Raw genomic sequence first — 16,983 nt, 5'->3', positions numbered from 1 at the left:
ACCCATTAATTTTATGCCAGAAAAGCATGCGTTTTTGGAGCCAAAAGCGCAGTTGAAAAGCAGGTAAAAAGCATGAAAAACGCAGGAATTGTGATTTTGGTTGCTTTTTGACATTTCTCATTGACTCCAATGTTAAGGAAACGCTGCAGAAATGGCAAAAACAACTGACATGCTGCTTCTTTTTCAGCATGGTTTTTGACCACAAATATGCAAATTAAACGCTGCTGAACAAAAAGCAAAGTGCAGACAGGATTTCTGCTTTTCCCATAGACTTTGCTGGAAATCAAAAATGCATGCTTTTTTGCCCAAAAACGCTGCAGAAACGCGGTAAAAAACGCAACGTGCGAACATAGCCTTAAGAAGTATTTCATGCACAAAGAACAATGAGCTTCACATGTTTGGATTAATTATCTCTTTTTCCAGCCTTTTCTAACTAATTAAGACCCTCCCCAAACTTGTGAACAGCACTCATACATGGTCAACATGGGAAAGACAAAGGAGCATTCCAAGGCCATCAGAGACAAGATCATGGAGGGTCACAAGGCTGGCAAGGGGTACAAAACCCTTTCCAAGGAGTTGGGCCTACCTGTCTCCACTGTTGGGAGCATCATCCGGAAGTGGAAGGCTTATGGAACTACTGTTAGCCTTCCACGGCCTGGACAGCCTTTGAAAGTTTCCTCCCGTGCCGAGGCCAGGCTTGTCCGAAGAGTCAAGGCTAACCCAAGGACAACAAGGAAGGAGCTCCGGGAAGATCTCATGGCAGTGGGGACATTAGTTTCAGTCAATACCATAAGTAACGTACTCCACTGCAATGGTCTCCGTTCCAGACGAGCCCGTAAGGTACCTTTACTTTCAAAGCGTCATGTCAAGGCTCATCTACAGTTTGCTCATGATCACTTGGAGGACTCTGAGACAGACTGGTTCAAGGTTCTCTGGTCTGATGAGACCAAGATCGAGATCTTTGGTGCCAACCACACACGTGACGTTTGGAGACTGGATGGCACTGCATACGACCCCAAGAATACCATCCCTACATTCAAGCATGGTGGTGGCAGCATCATGCTGTGGGGCTGTTTCTCAGCCAAGGGGCCTGGCCATCTGGTCCGCATCCATGGGAAGATGGATAGCACGGCCTACCTGGAGATTTTGGCCAAGAACCTCCACTCCTCCATCAAGGATCTTAAGATGGGTCGTCATTTCATCTTCCAACAAGACAACGACCCAAAGTACACAGCCAAGAAAACCAAGGCCTGGTTCAAGAGGGGAAAAATCAAGGTGTTGCAGTGGCCTAGTCAGTCTCCTGACCTTAACCCAATTGAAAACTTGTGGAAGGAGCTCAAGATTAAAGTCCACATGAGACACCCAAAGAACCTAGATAACTTGGAGAAGATCTGCATGGAGGAGTGGGCCAAGATAACTCCAGAGACCTGTGACGGCCTGATCAGGTCTTATAAAAGACGATTATTAGCTGTAATTGCAAACAAGGGTTATTCCACAAAATATTAAACCTAGGGGTTGAATAATAATTGACCCACACTTTTATGTTGAAAATTTATTAAAATTTAACTGAGCAACATAACTTGTTGGTTTGTAAGATTTATGCATCTGTTAATAAATCCTGCTCTTGTTTGAAGTTTGCAGGCTCTAACTTATTTGCATCTTATCAAACCTGCTAAATCTGCAGGGGGTTGAAGACTACTTGTAGGCACTGTATAAATGAGATCTCCTCTGAGACGTCTTTTTTTCTAAGCTAAACATATCTAACTTTTCCAACCTGTCATCATACGGGCGGCCTCCATTCCTTGTAATAGTCTAGTTGCCGCCTTTGAACTGACTCTAACTTCTGAATGTCCCTTTTAAAATGTGGAGCCCAAAACTGAATCCCATCTTCCAGATGTGGCCTTACAAGTGATTTATCAAAGCTTTTAATTTACAAAGGACTAGGTACAACTGAAACAAGATTTCGCTATTAGGTCTATGCCCTTTGGATGTAAACATGAATGTTTCCATTCATTGACAGCAAGCAGAGATCTTGTAAAAATGGTAAGAAATCATGCCACAGTGTGTTTAATAAGCTTCCGAATGCTTCAGTGACTGTGTCATTTACATTACCTTGACAGCACAGTAACAGCGACTCTGAGATCGAGCTCCTGCACTTGCCGCCCTCCATACCCAGCGCCGTGCCCGTGACGGGGGAATCGTACTGCAGCTGCGACAGCCAGAATGATGCCTACTGCTCCAGCCTGCACACCTTCCACCAGATAAAGAGCTGCCAGTGCGGAGAGGAAGATGACTGTAAGATATGGGAAGGTCCACAGCTGTGACGTGAAACCCACCGACCAGGTCTCACTTTTATTTTTTTCCTTTCCTTTCTGTTGCAGATTTTGACTGGGTGTGGGACGATTGTAGTAAATCCACTGCTACAGTGCTGAGCTGCGACAACCGGAAGGTCAGTTTCCACATGGAGTACAGCTGCGGCACGGCTGCCATCCGAGGCAATAAGGTGCTCAGTGAAGGTCAGCACTTCTGGGAGATTAAGATGACCTCACCTGTATATGGCACAGACATGGTATGTATGCCGTTCACATACCATACGCACTAATGTGGGGTACCTGTATAGTTCACCCCATCAAAAATACGCTATACATAGTGCATGCTGTTAATCAGATCCTAATACAGTAATACCTTGACTTAGAGTTTAATTCATTCTGTGACTGAGCTCCTAACTCATTTTGCTCTTATGTCATATTAAATTTCCCTATTAAAATTAATTGAAATGCTATTAATCCGTTCCAGCCTTTACTTATGGCCCAGCCATCCTAGTGTATGGCCACCATCTTTGTACTATATATATGATCCCCCAACCTGGTACGTGGCTCCCATCCTGGTACAGTATATAGTCCCCATACTGGTATATATGGCCCCCGTCCTGGTACAGTATATATGATCTCCCAACCTGTTACATGGCCCCCATCCTGTTATATATGATCCCCATCCTGGTACATGGCCCCCATTCTGGTATATATGATCTCCCAATCTGGTTTATGGCCCCCATCCTTGTGTTGTAAATATGATCCAATACCTGGTACATGGCTCCCATCATGTTATATATGATCCCCATCTTGGTACAGGGCCCTCATCCTGGTATATATATAACCCCTATCCTGGTACATGATCCCCCATCCTGCTACAATGTATATGATCTCCCATCCTGGTACATGGCCTCCATCCTGGTACAGTATGTATGATCCCACAACCTGGTACATGGCTCCCATCCTGGTATATATGATCCCCATCCTGGTATATATGATCGCTCATCCTGGTACATGGCCCCCATCACGCCACACCCTCCCTGCCATCTCCTGCAGCACTGTGTTCTCCTCTCATACAGACAGCTGATGGTATGTGGGACCGCAGCGCTCACATGCTGATCAGCTGACGCACTCCTACAAACAGTCAGTTGCCTGTATGAGATGAGGACGCCGCACTGTAGGGGATTGGAGGAAGGGTGCGTATAAGTTTGTTTTTTTAAGTGTGCAGCGTGATGCAGACAGCTGATCAGCGTGTGAGCGCCGTGTTCCCACATGCCATCAGCTGCCAGGATACTGTACCCGCTGCTCTCCACAGCCTGGATGATGGGCAGGGAATATTCAGTTTTTTAATGTGTGGGCACACGTGATCAAACAGCAGCTGCTCATAACTAAATTTGTGCTCACATCATGAAGCAAAAAAGATACAGAGTGACGGCTTGTATCTTGAAAAATATGTAAGTTAGTGCACTACTGTATAGTATATATTTTGTGCTTGCAAGTGAATGGGGTTTTTAAAATCCTTATTGACTTGCATTGCAACATATGTTGCTCCCGATTTCTGCATGCAACATCCACAGCAAATATATCATATGTGAACTTGGTCTTTAAATATACTTTTCTGTTCTAAAAGGCTACTATATAGATTAGGTCACTGGGAGTTTTATAGCTACACCCTTAGCAAAATGGAAAATGTGTGATTTGTCAAACATCTTATTATGGAACCGTATTTGCTAACAGTCAGTGGAATCCATGCACCTTAAGGCCCAGTCACACACAACGACTTACCAGCGATCCTGAAAACGATGTGACCTGATAGGGATCGCTGGTAAGTCGCTGGGAGATCGCAGGTGAGATGTCACACAGTCAGATCTTACCAACGATGCAGGAACAATACAGGTCGCAGTAGCGACCTGTATAACGATCTCAGCAGTCACTGTGACCCTGTCACATAGTGTCAAACACAGCGATGTGTCCTGCTCAGCAGGACATCACCTTTGAAGAAAATGGTCTGGACCATTCTGCAACGACTAGAGATCTCACAGCAGGGGCCTAATCGCTGGTAGATGTCACACATAACGAGATCGCTAACGGGATCGCTACTGCGTCACCAAACGGTGACTCACCTGCGATCTCGCTAGCGATCTCGTTATGTGTGACGGTACCTTTAGATACCCATTGTAAAAAAAACCATGTATACTACACAATTAGCATTTATTTGCAATTCCCCACTGTATAGGAAAGAACAGACGTTTTGCACTTTGCTATGCAGTAAAACAAACAGTTTGCAGACACCTATTGGCCAGACCAAGGTTGAAATAACACACTTTTGATCTCCATATGTAGAATAGGGGTTTCTAGGAACATCATAGTATGCGTAGGGAAATGTTCCTGATGTTGACCAAGTACACAGACACCATGTGCATTTACCTATGAAGGCCTAAAACAACCCTTGGAGTGGAGGGGAACCTTGGGTTAGCTCTGGAGACTCTATGAACCCGGTCAAAATGGTAGGTAGCCTCAAGTGGACGTTCCGTGACCAGGTTAGGAAGCACTTTGGAGCGGATGAGCTTTGGGGGCCAGTTTTCTGGAATGCCCCTTTACAGAGAGCCTGGTCCAATTGTCCGGTGGAGTTTGATGGAGCCATTGTGAAATTGTTCCCGGATGTTTCTAGCCACACTTTTGCAATGAGACGACAGCTTCACCCTCTTCTGATTAAGATTAAGGAGCCCAGCGCTACCCTCTCCAGCTTGTTGTCTGTAAAGGAGACTCCACTTACATCCTGAAGATGTCCTTGGACCTCCTGGATTGGTTTGTTTTCCTGGGGTCCACCAGTATATCGCTATCTGACTGGCTTTCCATGGAGCTCCCTAGGCCCCTCCTTCAAAGGGAGAGGGTCACCCCAAGAGGGGACAGTGGTTAAGTGGGGGTCTTTGGCTGGATCCCGTGGGCTGCTCTGGGGCCATAAGTTTTTTACTTGGGTGCACTCTGGCTTTGTGCTCGGAGTGAGTATAGGAGTGTTTTTGTCCATCAAATTTGTTTTCTTTCAGGTTGTATGGAGGTGGTCCCGAGATCTTGCATCTATTTCATCATCATCCTGGGAGCCTGTATCCGGTCGCTTCGGCTCTGTCCTGTCGTGTGACCATCTCTTTTTGAAGTTACTTCTTTTGATTGCATATGGTTCAGCAGGTTTTCCTAATGTTTTGGTTAATATTGGTGGGAGACACCAAGGATTGTACCCCCTCTCATGTGAAGAGTGGGAGGGTGTTGTCTTATTCTGTTGGCGGGTGGGGGACCAAGCTTTTTTCGCGTATCCATACTCGTCCCTACTATATTTGTGGTCCCAAGGACTGCCTGCTTTTTGCGAGCTTTCATTCCCTTTTTGGTCTTTTTTCTCGCTGTTATTTCCCCCACTGTTTTTGCTCTAGTTGTGTTCTCTTGTCTCCTTTTTTCTTTCAAGCCTCAGTTTTCCTCTTCTTTTTTTTTCTTCTCTCCCTCCCTCTTTTTCTTCTCTTCATTGTTTGTTGGTTCATGTTTCCTCCTCCCTCCAGGGGCCCATTCCACCCGTAGGGAAGCCATCACATTCTGAGCTGCGTATGAGTTCCCTAAAAGGGTTGGTTCACTGCTCTGCAATAGTGGCCACATCCCTGTAAAACTGATAGGGGAGGCTTTTTCTAAATACCTTGTGTTGCCAATTCTGCCTCTGAGCGGCACCTATTGTGGTCTGCTCATTTCCATCACGTGACCCCCAGGCTCCGTGACCTCTGAGATCTGGTGATGTCACCAGGGCTGTGGAGTCGGTAAGCCAAACCTTCGACTCCGACTCCTCAAATTCTCTTGCACCGACTCCGGCTCCGACTCCGACTCCGGCTCCGACTCCGACTCCTACATATATTGCTTATAGTTAGGTGAAAAATTTATTGTAGTACATGAATATGTGTATGTGAACATTAGACATTTAATAATTTTTATGATACAATAATCAAGATATTTGGATAGAACATAAAATATATTTATTGGATACAACTTTAGAACACAAAAAACTGTAATAAATTGTAAATATGTAATACACTATGTAATATACAGTAGATTACATATATATCTTGTGTGTGTATATACACTGTGTATATATATATAATATTACATATTTACAATTTATTAGTTTTTTGTGTTCTAAAGTTGTATCCAATAAATATTTTATGTTCTATCCAAATATCTTGATTATTGTATCATAAAAACAATTAAATGTCTGATGTTCACATTATACTACAATAAATTTTTCACTTAAATATAAGCATTATACTAAATGTTATTATTTAGTAAAATATTCAGCACATTCTGCATTGCACTCCTGTCCCCAATTTATTATATATTTTAGGAGTCGGAGTCGGTGCATTTTATACCGACTCCAACTCCGACTCCGACTCCACCAAAATGAGCTCCGACTCCGACTCCACGACTCCGACTCCGACTCCACAGCCCTGGATGTCACGTCAACTTCCAGTTGACGTGACGTCACCGCGGCCGGCTCCAGTTTTCCTGAGTGACTGAGCTGTGGGCAGAGATTCGCCGCTCATCACAGCCCTCGCCTGTGATCGGTTCTCTGGACGTTCGCCCTGGCCTCTCAAACCCAACCTAGTGTTTCGACTTTGGCTGTCTGGGGGAAAATTTCGAGCCTGTCATATCGGTATTTGTGGTAATTGGCCCACTTCGGAGGCCATTCAAGATTTCTTATTACCAAGACCACTCGGCGTGTGGCGTTCCCTTCAGCTACGACACTTTTCGCACTCCCTTCCTAGTTATGCTCGGTTTGTGGGTCCCCCCTCTGGGTTTGAGAGACTGTGCCTGAGTGAGGGTGAGCTAAGACACTCACTTTCAATGGTTTACTTGATGTTGTCGAACTCTGCTGACTTCCCCCTCCTCAATACTTGGTGCACTGGGAGCAGGATTTGGGAATTACCCTGTCTTCGGAAGAGAGGAACAAGGTTCTGTTATTGGCATAGAAGACCTCTAGAAGTTCTGGACTCCAGGAATCCAGCTTTAAGTTCTTCTCAAGATGGTACAGGCTTCCTTCTAAATTATGAAAAATGTTTCCCGGGGTGGATTCCAGGTGCTGGAGGTGTGATGTAGGGGAGGGGGCCTTCCTGCATATTTTTTGGTCATGCCCGGTATTGCAACCATTCTGGTCAGAAACAGGGGATGTTGTCAGACATGTGACAGGCACCACACAGGAGTTAGGCCCTCAACTGTTCCTCCTCCAGCTTTTGTACGCTTCGGTTTCTTCCTGCAAACGCTCACTGTTGAGATTTCTGGTGATGGCAGCCAGATCTTGCGTCTCCTTGGGTTGGAAGTTGGTCACTTCTCCCAACCTTTCTCTGTGGGCTTCTAGGGTCAATGACATGACGCATAAGGAGGAATTGACGAATTTATTTCGACCCTCCATGACAGCTTTGATGCATTCTACAGGACATGGTTTCAATGGATGGAGTTTAAATACTCTGATGAGTATGGCAGACTGTTGGACCCTCTTTCTCAGGTCTTGGAGGGGAACACCCTGGGGGGAGCGGTGATGTCCCCCCCCCCCCTTCCCCTTCGTAATCACCTATTTTATCTTTCTTTTTCTCTCTCCGAACCCCCTTCCCTTTATTCACCTATCTCTGCCCCCTTGTTGCTTTTTCTGCTTAACTCGATCCTTTACTTTCTTTTCTTGCCCTGCTTTCTTTTTTGCAGATCTGCTTCTGTCCTCACAGATCTGATTCTCTTCTTTCAGTCTCTTCTGCTTTTATCTTTTTCCCTAAAAACATTCATAAAACTGACAGACCCGGAACAACATTTCTTTTGTTTTTGTATTATCTGTCTTGGTTTTTGAGGCAATGATGTAAATTGTCAGTTTATCATGTCTATGTATTTATACATACTTTTATTTGGTAAGATGCCTTTGCGGTGTCTGAAGACATTGTTTCAGAGTCTCCCTTTTAAAAAATTATAAATAAACATATATTATACAATGAGGAAAATAAGTATTTTATACGCTGCCAATTTTGCAAGTTTTCCCACCTACAAAGAATGGAGAGATCTGTAATTTTTATCGTAGCTAACTTCAACTGTGACAGACAAAATAAAAATAAAATCCAGAAAATCCCATTGTATGATTTTTAAATAATTAATTTGCATTTTATTGCACAAAATAAGTACGATACAATAGAAAAACAGAACTTAAAATTTGGTAGAAACCTTTGTTTGCAGTTACAGAGGTTAGATGTCTCCTTTAGTTCTTGACCAGGTTTGCACACTCTGCAGCAGGGATTTTGGTCCACTCCTCCATACAGATCTTTTCCAGATCTCTCAGATTTCGGGGCTGTCGCTGGGTAACATTGACTTTCAGCTCCTCCAAAGGTTTTCTATTTGGTTCAGGTCTGGAGACTGACTAGACCACTGCATGACCTTTGAAATGTTTCTTATGGAGCCGCTGCTTAGTTGCCCTGGCTGTGTGTTTTGAGTTATTGTCATGCTGAAAGACCCAGCCACGACCCATCTTCAGTGCTCTTACTGAGAATAGAGGTTGTTGGCCAAAATCTCGCAATACATGACCCCATCCATCCTCCCTTGAATACAGTGCAGTCATCCTTTCCCCTTTCCTTAAAAGCACACCCAAAGTATGATGTTTCCACCCCCATGCTTCACCTTTGGGACGTTACTCTTGGGTTTGTACTCCTTCTTCTTCCTCCAAACATCCCAAGTGGAGATGATACCAACAAGTTTTATTTTGCTCTCATCTGCCACTTGCCTCATCGGGATCATCCAGATGGTCATAGGCAAACTTCAAACGGGCCTGGACATGTGCTGGCGTGAGCAGGTGGACCCTTGCGTACCCTACAAAATTTTAATCCATGTGTTACTAATGGTAATCTTTGAGACTGTGGTCCCAGCTCTCTTCAGTTCATTGACCAGGGCCTCCTGTGTAGTTCTGAGCCGATTCCTGACCTTTCTCAGAATCATCCTTAACCCCACGAAACAAGATCTTGCATGGAGCCCCAGACCGAGTAAGATTGACAGCTAGTGTGTCTTCCATTTTCCAATAATTATGCCAACAGTTGTTGCCTTCTCACCAAGCTGCTTGCCTATTGTCCTACAGCCCATCCCAGCTTTGTGCAGGTCTACAATTTTGTCCCTGGGGTCCTTTGACAGATCTTTGGTTTTGGCCATGGTGGAGAGGTTGGAGTGTGATTGATTGTGTGGACAGGTGTCTTTTATACATGGTACGGGATCAAACAGGTGCAATTAATGAGTGCAGACTAGGAGTTTCTTAAAAAAAAAGGAGTTTCTTAAAAAAAAGTCTGTGAAAGCCAGTTTTCTTGCTGGTTGTTAGGTGATTAAACACTTATTTCATCTAATAAAATGCTAATTAATTATTTAAGAATCATACAATGTGATTTTCTGGATTTTTTTTCTTTTAATTCTGTCTGTTAAAGTTACCTACAATAAAAATTACAGACTTCTCCATTCTTTGTAGGTGGGGAAGACTTGCAAAATTGGCAGAGTATCAAATATTTATTTTCCCCACTGTATGTATGTGTGTGTGTATATAACGCTTATGTATATCACATATTCTGTGTGTCCCAGAGGATAAAATTATCAATCTTTTTTCATTACTTAGATGGTTGGCATTGGCACATCAGATGTGAACTTGGACAAGTATCGGCACTCCTTCTGTAGTCTGCTTGGGAAAGATGCTGAGAGTTGGGGTCTCTCATACACAGGTAAGATGGTGTATGCTGTTTATTGTAGCAAGTAACATGTCATTGGACATGTTTTTAATCTAAGTCCCCTGCCCCTACTCATGTACTCACTCTCCAGCGTCTTCACCCTTTATTGCCGAAGTTCCTGTCAGTCTCCAACAGTTTGTGACCTGCCCGATTGCTCTAGTGTTTCATGGAGGTCACTTTTCAATGTAAGTCTATGAGAATCTTGTTGTGGCTCTCATAGACTTGCATTGGTGAAAGTTTGTGACGTAACTTCTGACATAAGGCCAGTCAGAAGTTGCAGCCACAAGATAGCGCCGCAGGACCATAGCAATGCCGAAAAACAGGGTGCTGGATGATAAGTATAAAAGTAGGGCCAGGTACCTTAGATTAACCCCTTCACAACTGATGACATACTGGTACGTCATCGGTCATATCACCGTAATCACCACCGACGCTCCCAGCACGTCTGCTGATTTGAACAGCAGACATGTGGGGCTAACAGGCGCAGGTGGATCCGCAATCCACCCGCGCCTGCTTGCCACTTAGATCGTGCTGTCAAAATGGGACAGCACAATTTAAATGGCTGCAGCGGAGATCGCGCCATTCCTCGCCGCCATCGGCGACCCAGTGATGCGATCACACAGAGCCGATGGTAGTGATGGGTCATGTGATGACCCCTGTCGCTATCATGACATATTTCCTGTGAGAGCCGACCAAGCGGCGGCTCTCACAGGAACACTCTCTTAGAGGACGAGATAGAGAAGAACAGAACAAGAGAAGACTATCTCATCCCAAGAGAGAAGAATGTGAACTGCTTTTAAAGAATTGGAAACCGGACGAAGGAGCACCTTGTTCCGATGAAGGTCCTGAAGGAAGAGCGACAGCCAGGGCTACTAGTTCTGAGATGCGCTCAAGAAAGTGATAGTCACCGTAAAAACCCTTTTGGAGAGATAAAGAACTGAAAGAATGGATTCAAAACGAGAGTGCTATAGTGCATTCAACATCAGATTAGGTCCCAGAGATCCACGGGGGCCCACTAGACGTTTACTTAGCGTGCCCACCCCAAGGGAAAAATTAATCTGTAAATGGCAAACTAGGTTCCCTTGAAAGGATTAGAAAGACAGAGACTTGACCGAGGGGCCGAGACTTGACCGAGGGGCCGAGACGTGGCCGAGATGTGGCCGAGACGTGGCCGAGATGTGGCCGAGATGTGGCCGAGACGTGGCCGAGATGTAGCCGAGACGTGGCCGAGACGTGGCCGAGATGTAGCCGAGACGTGGCCGAGATGTGGCCGAGACGTGGCCGAGACTTGGCCAAGGGGCCGAGACGTGGCCGAGACTTGGCCGAGGGGCCGAGACGTGGCCAAGACTTGGCCGAGGGGCCGAGACCTGACCTTAGAGAGAACTGAAAGACGGACTGAACTCAATGTCTGAGGGTAAGAATGGCAAGAGAGGGTAAAGAGAAAAGGGATTCCCTGCTTTGATAGTATTCAATGACTTGATCGTAGAAGCGGATCTCTTGGAAATGAGGGAACCAGGGATTCCTTCAGTGAAGCTTCGTTGAAAACTAATAAGGACTTACTCCGGAGGATATGAACTTATGAAAAAAACCACCAGCACACATTGTGTACTCCATGACCAGATACCTTCTCTGTGACCAAACATGATAGGATTCCACCTTGCTGAATGATGAATGTTGTGGCCTTGTCTATTAGAAGCAGAGGGCAGCTCGACAGACCATCCCACCAAAGGAGGCAAGGCATGAGAGGAGGTATCATCACTGAGGACCTGACCCACAAAGTCCTGTCCCGATGCTCAAGCTTGTGCACAAATTACATAATTTCTGAAGGTTTGAGCAAGGATTATTTTGCAATCAAGCCTCGGATTTCTGATCTGAAGGTATCAATTTAATCCACATCCCAGAGCCATTATGGTACGTCCTCTACTTTATAAGACACAAACCTGCTGGTTGGTTTTAAGTTTGTGGGTGTAATGTGGAAAAGTTCAGAGTGTGAATACGTTTTCAAGGCTGTGTAAAGTATCCCAGTGAGACATACCAACATCATAGGGGTTTACATAACTCTGAGTTAGAGGGATCCCTAAAGCCCGCTTTACACGCTGTAATGTATCTTACAATGTGTCGGCGGGGTCACGTCGTAAGTGACGCACATCCGGCATCGTAAGGTACATTGCAGTGTGTGACAGGTACGTGCGATTACGAATGAACATTAAAACGTTCATCGCATGCACGTCATTCAATTCCTAAAAATTGAACGTCAGATTGTTCATCGTACCCGGGGTAGCACACATCGCTGTGTGTGACACCCCGGGAACGATGAACAGATCTTACCTGAGTCCTGCGGCTCCCGGCCAGCAATGCGGAAGGAAGGAGGTGGGCGGGATGTTTACGTCCCGCTCATCTCCGCCCCTCCGCTTCTATTGGCCGGCTGCCGCGTGACGTAGACGTGACGCCAAACGTCCCTCCCACTCCAGGAAGTGGACGTTCGCCGCCCACATCGAGGTTGTATGGACTGGTAAGTACGTGTGACGGGGGTTAATAGTTTGTGCGGCACATTCAACAAATTGAACGTGCCACACATACGATGGGGGCGGTTACGATCGCATACGATATCGTATGCTGGATCGTAACATGTAAAGCAGGCTTTAGTCTAGCGGGATTGTTCATGGTTGACTTTGTGTAATACTGCTAATCTGTCTTTTACGTCTTCTAGGTTTGCTTCAGCACAAAGGTGACAAAAGCAGCTTCTCCACACGCTTTGGCCAAGGGTCAATTATTGGAGTGCATCTGGATACCTGGCATGGAGTTCTGACGTTTTACAAGAACAGGAAGTGTATTGGTAAGAGATTGAACAGATCTATGTGACATACCATATAAGTCGCACCCCAAATATAGACTTAAAAAAAGAAAAGGGGCTCAGTTTTATACTCCTGTGGTGTTTTACCGGAGGGGGAGGCGGCAGCAGTGGTGGAGTGGGGGTCACAGGAGGCAGGGGCAGTGCTGGAGTAGAGCGATGCTGCAGGCGCTGCGGTGGGGTTTGTGCTGGCTGCGGTCGGGGTCACAGATGCTCTGTCGGCGGTGCTGGCTTCAAATAAATGGTGCCCAGAGTCGGCAGTCGGCACATGCGCAGATTGAGCTCTTGGCTCAGTGACCAGTCGAGATCTCATCTGCGTCCACGCCACCTCTGGGCGACATGTTCCTTAAGTCTGCTGCTGAGATCAATGGGCCGGAGCCGGCGTGTGCGCAGAGCTCCGTCTGCATATGTGCCGACTCTGGGCGCCATTATTTGAAGCCGCATCGCTAACAGAGCATCTCACCCACCACACCACCCTGATCCACAAAGCCCTGTAAGCTACATTCGTATTAACCCCTTCACAACCGGCTGATTTTGCACTTTGTGTGTTTTTTTCGCCATTCTTCCAAGAGATGTAATTTTTTTTATTTTTCAGTCATTATGGTCATGTGAGGACTTGTTTTTAGTGGAACGAGTTGTACATTTAAATGAAACCATGAGCTTTACCATTTAGTGTACTGGAATTTCCAAATGCGGAAAAATTGCAAAAAAAAGTGCGATAGCACTATTGTTTTTTAGATATTTTATTCACTGTGTTTACTATATGGTAAAACTGACGTGTCAGTGTGATGCCTCAGGTCAGTGCGAGTTCGTAGACACCAAACATGAATAGGGTTACTTTTATCTAAGGGGTTAAAAAAAAATCAGAAGTTTGTCCGAAAAAAGTGGCGTGCGTTTTACGCCATATTCCATGACTTGTAGCATTCTCAATTTTCGGGATCTGCAGCTCAGTGTGTGCTTATTTTTTTGTGTCTCAGGCTGACATTTTTAACGGTATCAGTTTTGCACAGATGCTATGTTTTGATCGCCTGTTATTGCATTTAGCGCAAACTTTGTGGTGACCAAATAACATAATTTTGTCGTTTGGAATTTTTTTGACGCTACGCTGTTTACCAATCAGAGGAATTGATTTTATATTTTGATAGATCGGACATTTCTGAACCCAGTGATACCAAATGTTTATATATTTTTTATTTCTTTTAACCCTTTAACTTTCAATAGGGCGAAAGGGGGGTGATTTGAACTTTTAGGTTTTTGGGGTTTTTGTATTTTCTTTTACTAGGTCCCCTATGGGGCTATATGGATCAGCAGTCTGATTGCTCTTCCATATCTGTTGATCACAGCTACACAGCTGTGATCAGCAGATATGCTCATTTCCTGTTTCACCCAGAAAAAGTAAGTGAGTCATGTGAGCTACAGGAGTCATCACATAACCCTGTGCTATCATGACAACCACCGGAAGTCACGTGATCACGTCACATGACTTCCGGTATTGGGTGGCGAGTAAACGTTTACCGCAATCGCGATTATAATGGCGCTGTCACTTGATAGCGCCATTTAAGGGGTTAAACGGCACGGGCAGATAACGATTCCGCTCGTACCTAGCAGGCACACGTCAGCTGTATAAATCAGCTGAGATGTGCGCCGATCTTCCTCTGCTGCCGGGAGATTAACACTGACTGCTAGGACGTCATTTTACCACCCGCAGTCGTTAAGGGGTTAAAAGATGCACCCCTCGAAATTTTGGCGGAAAAGTGCGTCTTATCCTAAAAATATGGTAAATTACGTAGAACAGAGCAGTTGTCTCATATGTTCTTCTTACCTTCCAGGTGTAGCGGCCACTCAGCTGCGGAACAAGAAGTTATTCCCCATGGTGTGTTCTACAGCCGCCAAGAGCAGCATGAAAGTAATCCGCTCGTGCTGCTGCCGCACCTCCCTCCAGTACCTGTGCTGTGCCCGCTTACGCCAGCTGCTTCCTGACTGTGTAGACTCCCTGGAGGCTTTACCTCTCCCTCCAGGTCTCAAACAAGTTCTGAGTAACAAGCTGGGCTGGGTCTTACAAATGGGAATCAGCCCCTCCAGACAGCGCAAAAGTGACACTGCAGCCACCGCTTCGTGCGGGAGCGACTCGGATAGCAGCTGCCCACTAGGACCGGAAGACTGTCAGCGGAAACGGTGCCGCAGGGTTTAGCAGCGGCCGGAGGCAAAGAGGTGCCGCCATGGTGCCCACTGTCTGCCATAACATCCCACTGTGAACTTTTACAAGGACGGATTATAACAAAGCAATGACCTCCAAGCTGAACGTAGATCTTGAAGAGGGGGAAAAATGGAAACTGGAGCGCCGCTCCCATCTTGTCATAGAATGATGGTGCTACATTAAGACAGCTGAAGCCTAGTTTTCGGTTTGGCATGACTGTCTTTCTGCCTTAGGTGGGGCACAAACTGTAACATCCGACCTTCACATAACAAGACATGCCATTAAATTAGGGTCGTCCGGGTTAAAAAAAAAATAATAAAAATCCCCGTCCCCCTCCAGAATTAGCGCCAATCTTGGCTTGTTTTTAAATATTTAAGTGAATGATGCAATACCAGAGTGGACCTAATCATGGACACATCCTTTAAGTCCTTTTATCCTTAGAAATGAAGAGTTCTGTTTTCTACCAGCACTTTAACAGGATCTGTAAAACAACTGGGGTTTTTGCTACTACAGATTGTATAATGAATCGGACCCAATGATCATTGAATGGCTACTGCTTGGACCCGAGTGACTCTTAGAAACTACCATGTAACAGTTGTGTAGGCATTTCCATGACCTGTAATACTTAGGGCTAAGTTAAAGTCCCCCTGAGGCTCAAACTGTTGGTTGACATCATGGCGACATTAATCGGTTTCTATAAGAACAACCTCCATCCAGGATCTGTAGAGACCACATCCATATACTGTTATCGTTATCGGAGTAACTGTTCATTGTACTGTTCGTCCTCTCCCTACCAACGTCATATTTACAGCTGGTTTTATTTTATTTTATTTTTCTGCTCCATTAGGACACTGTGAGTTGGATGGGTTTGGGTTGTGGTGTAGTCTGCTTAATATGTTACTGCTAGAATCTCATGTAGGCTTCCTGTTTAACACCTATATATCAATGAAAGTCGCGGTATGAAAATATAGCTTGGATTGCCTTATATTTTTAATTCAGCCGCTATGTTTTCGTATGCCTTGTGATATTGTCTGCAAAAATAAGGCTGCACCGGAGCCAGGGCTGGACCATAGCCCTTCCTGAAGAAGGATTTCCTGCATTGGCTGGTAAGTTAAAGGGAAGGTGTTGCGTTTTTTTAATTTTTGTATTAATAATAGTGATTATTGAGTCAATTATTTTTAATACAAAATTAAATTCATTATTGATTTAGTTTTTATTCAATTACAGTGGAACCTCGGTTAACGAGTAACCCGGTTTGCGAGTATTTCGCTTAACGAGCAAAGCTTGCTGTAAATTTGTAACTCCGTTTACGAGCAAGCTTTGCCGTATGAGAAAAAAAGAGAATTTTGTTACTTACCGTAAATTCTTTTTCTTATAGTTCCGACATGGGAGACCCAGACCATGGGTGTATAGCTTCTGCCTCCGGAGGATACACAAAGTACTACACTCAAACGTGTAGCTCCTCCCTCCTAGCATATACACCCCCTGGTAGCCAGTCCTAGCCAGTTTAGTGCAAAAGCTGAAGGAGGACATCCACCCACAAGTAGAGACAGAGCAAAACCCGGAACAACCGGAACCTCTGTCTACAACAACAACAGCCGGTGAAAACACACGGAACAAGAAACCTGCCAACAGGCAATAGGGAGGGTGCTGGGTCTCCCATGTCGGAACTATAAGAAAAAGAATTTACGGTAAGTAAACAAAATTCTCTTTTTCTTCATCGTTCCTTATGGGAGACCCAGACCATGGGACGTTCCAAAGCAGTCCATGGGTGTGACTAAACAGAAAAACTGAGAAGTAGGCGAAACCTAACTTCACAAATGGGCGACAGCCGCCTGAAGGATGCGTCTGCCCAAGCTC

The 16,983-nt window shown here is 45.1% G+C and overlaps 1 protein-coding gene across 1 annotated transcript in view; it reads left to right on the top strand.

The window, feature by feature from the left end:
• Positions 1–16,273, top strand: part of SPSB3 (splA/ryanodine receptor domain and SOCS box containing 3) — a 28,236-nt gene extending 11,963 nt beyond the window's left edge. Inside the window, exons 3-7 of the mRNA XM_075318272.1 lie at positions 2,121–2,295; positions 2,382–2,569; positions 9,967–10,069; positions 12,786–12,911; positions 14,756–16,273. Of these exons, the coding sequence (XP_075174387.1) occupies positions 2,121–2,295; positions 2,382–2,569; positions 9,967–10,069; positions 12,786–12,911; positions 14,756–15,117 (954 nt within the window). The 3' untranslated portion in view covers positions 15,118–16,273. The remainder of the gene's footprint in view (positions 1–2,120; positions 2,296–2,381; positions 2,570–9,966; positions 10,070–12,785; positions 12,912–14,755) is intronic.
• Positions 16,274–16,983: the final 710 nt, after the last annotated feature.

This window comes from Anomaloglossus baeobatrachus, chromosome 7 (assembly GCF_048569485.1).
Source record: "Anomaloglossus baeobatrachus isolate aAnoBae1 chromosome 7, aAnoBae1.hap1, whole genome shotgun sequence".
NCBI lineage: Eukaryota > Metazoa > Chordata > Amphibia > Anura > Aromobatidae > Anomaloglossus > Anomaloglossus baeobatrachus.
Note: the sequence above shows the minus strand (reverse complement) of the source record. Positions and strands in the feature narration are given on the sequence as shown.